This window comes from Neophocaena asiaeorientalis, unplaced genomic scaffold (genome assembly GCF_003031525.2).
Source record: "Neophocaena asiaeorientalis asiaeorientalis breed wild unplaced genomic scaffold, Neophocaena_asiaeorientalis_V1.1 scaffold1337, whole genome shotgun sequence".
In the NCBI taxonomy this organism is placed as follows: domain Eukaryota; kingdom Metazoa; phylum Chordata; class Mammalia; order Artiodactyla; family Phocoenidae; genus Neophocaena; species Neophocaena asiaeorientalis.
The window spans coordinates 291,252-302,208 of record NW_020173700.1 but is presented as its reverse complement, the minus strand read 5'-3'; the positions used below and the strand labels follow the sequence as shown (position 1 = coordinate 302,208).

The 10,957-nt window shown below is 52.5% G+C and overlaps 1 protein-coding gene across 4 annotated transcripts in view; it reads left to right on the top strand.

Annotated features, from left to right (window-relative positions):
* The window catches only part of NDRG4 (NDRG family member 4), a 41,406-nt gene that overhangs the window by 227 nt on the left and 30,222 nt on the right, over positions 1–10,957 (top strand). For 3 of the 4 annotated variants that reach the window (XM_024750571.1, XM_024750570.1, XM_024750569.1), the window contains exon 1: positions 427–497. The exons of the other annotated variant lie outside the window; for it this stretch is intronic. In XM_024750571.1, coding sequence (XP_024606339.1) covers positions 461–497 — 37 coding nt within the window. In that variant the 5' untranslated portion in view covers positions 427–460. Of the gene's footprint in view, positions 1–426; positions 498–10,957 lie in introns of those variants that run through there. 4 annotated transcript variants of the gene reach the window in all.

The following is a 10,957-nucleotide window of genomic DNA, read 5'->3' as shown; positions in this document are numbered from 1 at the left end:
GCCTACGAGGGCGGCAACCCACCCCCCAGCCCACTCCGCCCCGCTCTTCCTCTTCGCCTTCCCGGCCAGAGGCGCGGACCCCCAGGGCCACGGCCCCGCGGCCGCCCGCGCCTCCCTGATCGCGACATCGGGGGCGGCCGGGCCTCTTTGTTCGGGCGGCGGCACAGGGGCCCACTCCCGCCGCCTCCCAGAGTGTCACCCGCACCCACCCCGCGCGCTCTCTCAGCCTCCCGGAGTTCACCCGGACCAGGTGGCGGCGGGCGCCTTTGAGGGGTGCGCGGCCGTGCAATTGGTGGATTTTTTTAAACCTGTCTGGAGGGGGGAGCGCGGCGTGGGGGGGGGCGGCGAGAGCTCTCCCGGCTCCCGGCTGCTCTTCCTGCTTCACTTCTCGCTCTCCTGCTGTTTCCCTCCTCGCCTCCCGCGCTCCTCTCCCCTGCTCGGCTGAGCGCGGGGCGCAGACATGAAGGTGCTGGGACACAAGATAGAGCTGCTGACAGGTACCGCCGGCCTCTCCCCGCCGCTGCCCCTCTGCGCGGCCCTCGCTGCCCGCTACTTTCCGAGTTGGAGCGGGGCTTGGTGGCTGTGGCCGCGGGTTTGGGGTGACTCGGGTTCGAGCAGGAGGAGGGGGTGCAGATACCAGCTAAGTCCTAGCTTGTGCGCTGCGGGTTTCTGTGCGGAGCCTGGCCCCGGGAGAGGACTTGGGGCGGTGCCCTGCTCGGCTTTGCTCTCTGAGGGGCCCGGCGTTTGGGTGGGTAGAGCGCTTGCCACAGGGGCGCGCGTTCGAGGACTGGTCCCCTGAGTCTCCGACTAGTCAAGCTCTAGGCAGGTCCCCAAAAAGGGAAAGAGAGCTTAGAGCCCCTGCCCTTCAATCAGTGTCACTCAGTCCCCCCAAGAAAGGAGCTTCCTGGGCTCCCAACAGGACCTCTGCCGTGGGCCTCTGAGTTCCTGCTCCCCGTGAGAATCTGAGCACCTCTCCCTGGGAGGAGAAGTTACTTGCTCGGAGTAGAGGCCAAGTGGCCAGGAAAGTGGGAAGCCAGATTGGGCCCTGGTGACTGGGGAACTTCAGCCTTGGGGCTGACCCTGTGAAGAAATGGCCAGACACCCCACTGGAAACCATATCCTGGGTGCTGTGGCTGGAGATAACAGAGGACACAGGGTCTGCCCAGAAGAGTAGGCGGGACAGGGGTCTGAAGGGTGGAGACGCTCTCCCAGGCATGAAGGGCAAACAGTACAGGTGGCTTCTGTGGTCTCCCCAAGGGAGAGGTGGGGAGAGACCTAGACAGGAGGATGGGGGCTAAGAAAGGGAAACAGTTGGGAAGTCCAGATCCCACCAGGTCCTGGGCTGTAGAAGTGCTCGATCAATGTGTACTGGATGGACATGTGGATTCCAGAAATCGTCCCCTGGCGCCTGGGAGGTTTGATCCCTAACTTGGAGGACCTTACCGTCTAGTGCAAGGGAACAGCACAGGAGCCCTGTTACAAGAAAGGGAAGGGGGCAACAGCGTGAGGACACACTCAGGAAACAGGTCGGAGTCTGGGGGGGTCAGGAAGAGAGCAGGTAGATTTGAGCACGTGGCAGCTGTACCCTAAACGACAGCGCTTCTGTCAACCGAGTGGGAGGTGGCATTACAGGCTGAGGGGTGGACGGACCAGCATGCGCAGAGGCCCTGGAACGTGAGAGAGGCTTGAACTGGGAGTGATGTGCCGTGAAGCAGAAGCCGGAGGGCCTGGAGTGTGTGGGATGGGGTGGGCTGGGGGTTGGGTGAAGTTTCGGGCTGTGAGTACGTGTTCAAGTAACAGTGGCCACTCCTTAGCTCATGCCAAGCTCAGAGGGAAGAGAAGGTGGGCGCTGTTCCTGGAGCGCTAGAAACACTGGCCAGGTGCTCAGAAGCGCGAGATCTGAGCCCAGTTAGCCGTGTGGCTGGCACCCCCCCACCCCAATCCCTTGCCAGCTTGCCTTGTAGAGCTCACCTGAGGCAGGCCAGTCCTCCTGACTTCAAAGGGAACCACACCAGCGGCTGAACTTGTTAATCCCCGCCCCCACCCCCGCGAGGGAAAGTTTGCACCACCCCGTGGGTTTTTAGAGCCCTGCATGCAGGACAGAACTCCTAGATCCTTCCCCTTCTCCTCTTCCAGCCCCAGAAGGGCCTGGAGGAGGAGTGTTCGTGGGAGACATGCATGAGGGCTGCAACGGGGGTCCAGGCTTTGGGGTCACAATACAGTGTACCCTCGTCTTCTGGGTTCATGGGTCAGGGCCCCTCCTCCCTCATCAGACAGACGTGCCCGGTTCTCACAGGCTCTCTAGACCCCTGGCCAGTCTGGAACAGGACTCCGTCGGTCACTATCATCAGTCTTGGACTCCCATTGCACCTCTCACCAGGCCCTGGGAGACAGGGCATCCCTGCCAGCCGCGCCACAGTGGTTTTTCTAGCCTTCCCTCTTTCTCCAACTGCCTCCCGTCCTCTTCCTCGTCCCACTGATCTGGGTTCAAATCCCAGCCCCGGTTCTGGCCAGCCGTGTGATTTCCGATAAGCTGCTTAACCTCTCTGACTTCAGTTTTCTCATCTTAGAGATGGAAATGTTGACCCCTCCCTCCGAGAGCTGGCGTGAGGCTCACTGAGAGAGTACAGGTGGCACACCCGGATGGGGCCTGGCCCTGGTGGGCACCTCGTGGGCTTCATCTCCCCTCAGGTTCCTTGGTCTTGGCTGTCCCTGTGATGGAGGGGTCCAGCTGCGCTGGCCGGTTGGCCACAAGGAAGTTTGGATCTATCTCCACCCACTTTATCCGTGTCACGTGCATCTGTGAGATTTTGACCCATCTCTGTTGGGTGATGGGCAGGTCACAAGGTGGTGGCCGGTTTATTGTGGTGGCATACAGCAAGTGCTCAGTAGTTGTTGACTGAGTCCAGGCTCAGCAGCGTCTCCAGGATGATTTCTTAGAGGTCTCCAACTCCTTGCCCCACACCAGCATTAGGAAATTATTTCACTGAACCTTTTGTTAAACTCATGTTTATTTAGCTGTTTATAGTTTTCACATTCTCCCGTTTTATCATCATGATCATTTACCAATGAGGTCAGTCTCTGCCTCACGTCCTGCGGCTGAGAAGAGGTGGAGATGGGTTTCAAACCTGAGTCCTGAGCCCTGAGCCATCCCATGCATTTCTTTTTTATTTTTTTTTAATCTTCCGTGTTCGCCTTCCCGCCTGCCTTCCTTCCTTCTCCACACAGCATGTGGGATTTTAGTTCCCTGACCCACACCCTGTGCACTGGAAGCACGGAGTCTTAACCACTGGACCACCAGGAAAGTCCCCCCATGCGTTTCTAATTGCCTGGCTCCGGGCCAGTCTCATAGCTGCTCTACATTTCACTTTCCTCATCTGTGAAATAGGTTCGTTGTGGTACCTCCCATACAGGTGTGAGACTGTATGCGTGTAAAACGTTGAGAGCAACATCTGGCAGGCAGGCAGCAAGTGGCAGGTGTAGGGCTGTTGTCCCCGAGCTGCCTTCTCTGGGTCCTGGAGTCTCCTCCCCTTCCCCCTGTGCTCCAGTCATCAGATTCCCTTCCTCAGGGAAGTTCCAGTTCCCCCTCCGGGTTCTCCACACAATCCAGGCCTCCCTGAGATGTGCCTCTGGGGGACCCTGCTTTGGCCTCAGGTTCCCGTCACCTGGGACAAGGTGAGGCACGACATCTGGGGTTGGGCCCTGCTGGCCGGACATCCACAGCTCTGACACCAGGTGGGCAAAGCCAGGTACCCCTCACTTGGCTGGAAGGATGCCCATGAGTTGTCACACGCAGCCCGAACATGTCTTTTTGTTCCAGAGGGAAGAAGGGGCTGTTCCTTCACAGGTGAGCGATGCTTAGGCGGCCGGCACTTAGAATTCCAGACACCTTTACAGAGTTTTCAGGTGTAGGGAGGGCAGGGATTTGGGAATCAGAGGATGTGAATTTCAGGGTTTCCTCTCCACTTGTCAGCTCCCGAGCAAATTCTTAATTTCTCTCAGCCTCAGTCTCCTTGTCAATAAATGGGAATAAAGGCCCTTCCTCGTTAGCGTGGTGAGAAAGAGCCCGGAACTCTGTCCTGCCCACACACAAGCTCCCTGTAGAGTCCCCAGAGGGCAGACTCTCGGTGCCTTTTTTTTATTTCTTCGTGAGATGGGGAAAAGTGGGACATTCGTCTGTTTGCAAGTAGAAAGGTGATGGTTTTTGTGCATTTATACTGCAATGGTCTGTCTCCAAGATGGTTCAGAGTCAGAGATCTAAAATGGCAGATTGAGGGCTCTGAAATAGTCCCTTTGGAGCCTCAGTATTAGAAGTTGGAAATTTTAAAAAATATACTTGATGTGTGATTAGAAAGCAAGCCTTTTGCCAGTTCAGTCTGGAATTTTGGTATCATTTTAATGCATGGAATGTGTATTTAAATAATGTTTGATTGTTGGAGGTGTGTTGACCATATATTTATATGTGGGGGAAACGGAGGCATTGATTTACCCCAGGAGGCTGAAAATAGGACCCTGCATCCTCATGTCCAGTTCATCCACTTTAGTAAACGTCACTGCTTCGCTGGGGCACTGCGAGAGATAGGTGTGAGGGGACACGTGGCCTGCAGGAAGAGGGGAGAAGGGAGCTGTTCATTAAGTGGGGCGTTGGGGAGACGGGCAAGCTGTTCCGCTGGTGCAACTTCTATGAAGGGCAAGTTGGCAATGATGTATCAAAAGCTTAAAAATATGTATGATCTGTGACTCAGCAGTTGAATTTTTAGGAAAAAATAAAGATGTGTTCAGAGGTGTTTGTTCAAGGATGTTATCCCATAGTTGTTTATAGAAGAGAAGAAAAAAACGGGAAACAACCTAAATGCCCAACAGTAGGGGAGGTTAAATAAACAGGAGTGCATTCAAACCAGGGAACCCCAGGCAGCTGTGAATTATGCTACCAAAAGTTATTTACCCACCTGAACAGATGTCTCCTTATATACATGTAATAACGTGATGGCAGCTCACAGCACGGCATTTGTCATGTGCCGGGCACAGTCCTGAGCACTTCCCGTATGTTAACTCGTGATCATAACAACCCTGTGAGGTATGTGCCGTTATTTCCTCCTTTTAACAGATGAGGAAACTGAGGCACAGGTTAAGGAACTTGCTTAAGGTCACACAGATGGCAAGTAACTGGCTGAAATTTGCACCAGGTTATCTGACTCCAGAGTCCAAAATATGTTTCAGTTTAAAAAAACAAAAACCTTTTTTTCAGCGTATAGATTATTAGCACTGAAAATGAAAGGAGAGAAGCAAAAATGTTAACAGTGTTTTCCTCTGGTTACTGGGATTGTATGTGATTTTTTATTTCTTTTTGCTCTTTTGCTTCTCTGACTTTGCTCAGTGAATGTGTACTACGTGAAATTCAAGATCTATTTTTAAAAATGAAAAATTAACAAACGTACAGGGGAGAGTGCTAAGCGCTGGGGTTCGGATGAAACCAGAATTCCTACAGGAATTCTGAAGGAGAGCTGAATTCTGGGGTTGTTGGGAGGGTGTGTTCTTGGAAAACTCGAGAGAGGAAGAGTCATTCACCATGGGTATTGAAGTTGGCTTTCCATGTTTATAGGGAAGAGGATACAGACAAAGTGAGTAACGCAGATGGGGCTGCAAGGTCGTGGGGTGTGCGTGTGCGTGTGTACAGGCGTGCTAGGCTGAATTATGGCCCCCAAACATACTCAGATCCTAATTCCTAGAACCTGTGAACGTTACTTTCTATGACAAAAGAGACTTTGCAGTTGTCATTAGGTTAAGGATCTGGAGATGGGGAGATTATTGTGGATTATCCAGGTGAGCCCTAAATGCAACCACATGTATTCCTGTAATGGGAGCCAGAGGGCGATGCAGCCACAGACCGCAGAAGGAGAAGGTAATGTGACGTCTGCAGCAAGACGCTTCACTTGCTCCCACTGCTGGCCTTGTAGATGGAGGAAGGGGGCACGAGTGAAGGAATGCAAGGAACACAGCTCTAGAAGCTGGAAAAGGTGGGAGAACACATTCTCCCCCAGAACCTCCAGAGGGAGAGCGGTCCTGCCAATCCCTTGGTTTCAGCTCAGGGCCACTGATTTTGGACTTCTGACCTCCAGAAGTATGAGACAATAGACATGTGTTGTTTGAAGCCACCAAGGTTGTGGTGATTTGTTAGAGCGGCACCAGGAAACCACTGCTGGGGTGCATGCAGATCCGACCCGGTGCCTCTGTCACCGTAGAGGCTGGCCCCGCGGCCGTAGGCTTGGGGTCTGGAAACCTGCTCTGATCAGGCCCAGGCTGTGTGACCTTGGGCTGAGCCCACAGAACAGCCCCGAGGATCAGCCGAGGAGATCATCGTGACACTGTTTTGTAAGCACGAGAGCAGCACCCACCCAAGCATTGGTAGGATGTGAGCTGCTGCTCGCCTACCACAAACCTAGTCTCTGTGTCGTAACAGAAAAGCTTTCACGGCACGCCCTTCCACTTTCCTTAATCCTCAGGTACTTTGAACTCCAAACCACAGATGAAAGGTGTACTCCAACCAGAATGACCATATATCTTAAGCCCCGTAACCAATACCTTTGAGGACTGAGATGTTTCTTCAGTTCACGTGTTGGGGGCAGTGCATGGCAGGCACTGTGTGCCTGGAGATGCTCCAGTCCTGGGCAAGTGAGAATCCTGGCCTGTCCCACCTGAGCATACCCCTGTTCCTCGTCCATCAAGTGAGTGTTCTAAGCCCGCTGCGCCCAAAGCCCTTGCCAGCTCCAAAGTGTTTGCTGTGAACCCAGCATACTGGGACAGGGCAGAGAGGGACAGTGGTCAGGGGTGGCCTGGAGGTCCCCTGCAATCTGAAGTGGTCATCCAGTAGGACCACAGGCTGCAGAATGTTCTGGGGCTCCTTTTTACCATTGCATCTTTGGATTCACCTGATGGAAGTGCCTGGGTTGGAAAAGGCCTGAACTACCGGAGTGGACCGTGGTGTTGCCATTCAAGTGTGGTAGGGAAGCCCTGCCTCCAAGCCCACGAGCCCTCTGACCCCACGCCCAGGCCTGGCTACACTGTGTGATTGCCAGACGGGTGGGTGGGTGCTGGGCTTTGCTTGGCCCCTCTGGACCATGCAGGTGAAAAGACCTTAGATGTTGTGTTAGGTCTCTTGGTTACAAGTGACAGAAACTGAACTTAGACTGACACCAAGAAGGGAGACTGGGGTGTCTATGCAGCACAGTGGACCTACGGCCACTGAAGGCCATCAGGCTCTGTTTCTCTCTCTCCCCCACTCCTATCAGTTCCATTCTTTGGATTGGTTTGGCCCCAAGTCAGTCCCTTCCTCTTGGTGGCAAAATGGCTGCTGACTCACATACCATCCTCCTGATAACCCCAGCAAAGAGCTTCTCAAATATTCCAGCAAAGGCCTTGCCCTGATTGGAACCCACACCCTTCCCTGAACTGTCTCTGAAACCAAATGTAGTGTGTCCACTTGGTTTCCACACCCTGCTCCTACCTCTCCAGCTGTTCCTGTACACTCTCTGCTGCTTTCTCCTCATCTCCTTTCTCTAGGACTCATCCTGGGACCGCTTCTCTGTCCTCACTCACTCCCTAACTGACCTCATCTAGTCTCATGCGTTCAGACATCGTCTGTGTGGTGATGTCTCCAGTCCTGGACTCTCCCCTGAAGTGCAGACTCTTATAACCACCTGCCATTTGCAGCCCCACCTGACTCAGGTCTAAGCCAAACCGCCTGGGCCTTACCCCCACCTCTTTTTACCAAGGTCTTCCGGACTCATAAATGGCAACTCTCTCCCTCCAGTGGCCCAGGACAAAACCAGATCACCCTTGACTCTTCTCTCTCTCATACCCCACAGCTGATCCATCCGCAGCTCCCCGCTGGAGCTACCCTCAGAACATAGCCAGAACCTGAGGACTTCTCACCACCTCCACGATGGCCGTCAGCATCTCTCTCCCAGATTAATACAGTGACTGGTCTCCCTGTCTCCACCCTCACCCCCTAGGTCTGTTCTACACATAGAACATGGAAGGAAATCCTGTCACATCATCCCACTGCTCAAAACCCTGCAAGGCACCTCACTCAGGAAAAGCCGGAGTTTTTCTAACAGCCTTTTAGACGAAACGTGATCTGATGCCTCTGCTCTTCCCTCTTGGTCCTCATTCCTCCTTGTCTCCCCCAACTCACTGTGCTCCAGCCACGCTGGCTTCCTCACATCCACCTGAACACGCCAGGCAAACCCCTGCCTCACAGCCTTAGCGCTTGCTATTCCCTCTGCCCTGACCGCTCTTCCAGGCATCCACAAGGGCCCCTCCCTCACCTCCTCCACGTCTTTGCTCTGGTCACCTTCTCAGTGAGGCCTGCTCTCACACCCTGTTTCAGATCGCAGCCCCCAGCCCCATGCTCTTTCCCCTTCTGTGACATTGCTTCCTTGTGCACCTGGCATGTCTGACACACTGGATATTTCCTTAGATTTGTTGATTGTTTGCCTACCCCCTCCCCTGAAAGTTCCACAAAGGTAGGACTTTCTGTCTTTTATCAATCAATCAATCAATCTTTTGTCTCTGGTGCCTAGAATAGTGCTTGACACATAGTAGCTGCTCAATCAATATCTGGTGAGTGAATGAAGGAAGGAAGGAAGGAAGGAAGGAAGGACTTAGGCCTGGGGCACTTGGCTGCCCCTGGCCGCCCCTGGGGGTGTGGTCATCCCTGTACCGCATGGACTGAGGATGGGGCAGGGGTGCCATTTCCACAACCAGGTGCTGTTAGGAGAAGAAATGGCCTGGGGTTGAGCAGGGCCCCCCTTCTGCAGACATCATATGTGAGGCAGGAAGACCCTGGGAGTTGCTTGGAGTGGGCGCTCCTCTGCCAGGTGAGTGTGCCGTTCTTCAAAACACGAGTGCGTGAGGCAATTCAGAGGGAAAGGGGGCTTTCCAGGAGAGAAATACCCAGTAAGAAAGCTGCTCCTTCGGCCTCTCTCTTTCCTGCAGACCATGTTGCAGACCACCGAGCTGGAGGAGGCTTGTTGCCTCGGCTTACCCCTTTGAATCTGGCACAAAGATCCAGTACAAGCGTATCTTTGTTTCTGGAACATTTGCCAAATTAGGCAAAGATACAGGACTGAACTGAGGCACCTGTGTTAAAGAAACTTGAGAATTTGTGGCCGAAAGTGCCAAACTGAGCTTTTTAACTTTTGGATGTGGGTCCTAGTTACTCGTGTTGATGCAGTTACTGTGTGCTGGAAGGGGCTGGCGCACTCCCTGAAGCGAGGATGCTGCTCAATGCGGAGAGGAGGCTGTAGGCTCTGGATCAGCCCTAGAATTTCCCTGTGTCCCCTTGGGCAAGTCCCGTCCTGTTCCTTTTCTTTGAGTTCCTTTAGCATGTTAGGCTGGGTCTCCAAGAAAATTGTCCCAAGTTTAGATTAGCTTCAATGACGTGTGACAGAAAACCCACGATAATAATAGATTAAACAACAAAACAGACTCACAGACATAGAAAACAAACTTATGGTTACCAAAGGGGGAAGTGGGGGGAGGGGTAAAATAGGAGTTTGGGATACACAAAGTATAGATACATGCTACTATATATAAAATAGATAAACAAGGACCTTCTGTATAGCACAGGGTATGTTACTAAATACTCTGTAGTGACCTATATGGGAAAAGAATCTGAAATATATATATATATATATATATATAAAAACTGAATCACTTTGCTCAACGCCTAAAACTAACACAGTATTATAAATCAACTATACCTCAATTAAAAAATAGATTAAACAAGATAAAAGTGTGTTTCCCTCTTTCATAAGCAGAGTCTAGAGGTAGGCCATCCAGAATTACGACTTCATGATTCTCAGGAACCTAGACTTCTATATTGCCACTCTGCCACCTTTAGTATCCAGCCTCAGGGTCCAAAATGGCTGTCAAGCTCCCACCATCACATCTATATTCCAGCCAGCAGGAGGAAGGAAAGGTTGAAGAATGACATGTCTCCTCCCTTTAAGAGCACTGTCCCAAAGTCACATGCTTCCACTTACATCTAACTGGCTGATTGCTGTCACATGGTCATAAATAGGCTTTATTCCCATTGTCTACCTGCTCATCTAAAATTTGGGAGTCTATTATTAAAGAAGAAGAGGAGAACAGGTATTGGGGGACAATTAACAGTCTCTGCCCCAGTAGGACTTTTTACTGGCTCCGTACAGAAGCTGCTCACATGGAGTGTGTTGTTGGGATTCCAGTTCTGTCTGCCCTTGCCCTTGGTCTGGGGATTGGAGGCTTATTATGTCTGCTTTTAATACCTGGAACCACGTGGGTACAGAAACAGAGTTCACACATTGCTGCTGTACCTCAACAGAAGAAAGTTTTATAAAAGAGCTACGTTGGGCTTCCCTGGTGGTGCAGTGGTTGAGAGTCTGCCTGCCGATGCAGGGGACACGGGTTCGTGCCCCGGTCTGGGAAGATCCCACGTGCTGTGGAGCGGCTGGGCCCGTGGGCCATGGCCGCTGAGCCTGCGCGTCCGGAGCCTGTGCTCCGCAACGGGAGAGGCCACAACAGTGAGAGGCCCGCGTACAGCAAAAAAAAAAAAAAAAGAGCTATGTTATGGCAACTCTGAGATGCACCTTTTTTTTCATAACATCTCTAAAATACAGTCTCTTATGGTGAGGTGGGCACCAGGACTACTGTCCTTGCCATCACATGTACACCAAAATTTGCTGCTTGGAGAGAAATCCTGGAATCAGTAGTTGAGCATCTCGGGAAGTGCTGCGCCACAGATGATCTGAATGTCGGAGGAGCTGGGGCTTCATGGAAAAGCACAGCCAGCAACAACTTCAAGACGGAGCGATTCGGAGGCACTGGACCCTGAATGTGAAGAAGTTTTAGGAAGGCCCGACACAGTTTATTTCACTTGTATTTTCCTTTTTAAGAATTTACAAGTGTTCTAAGA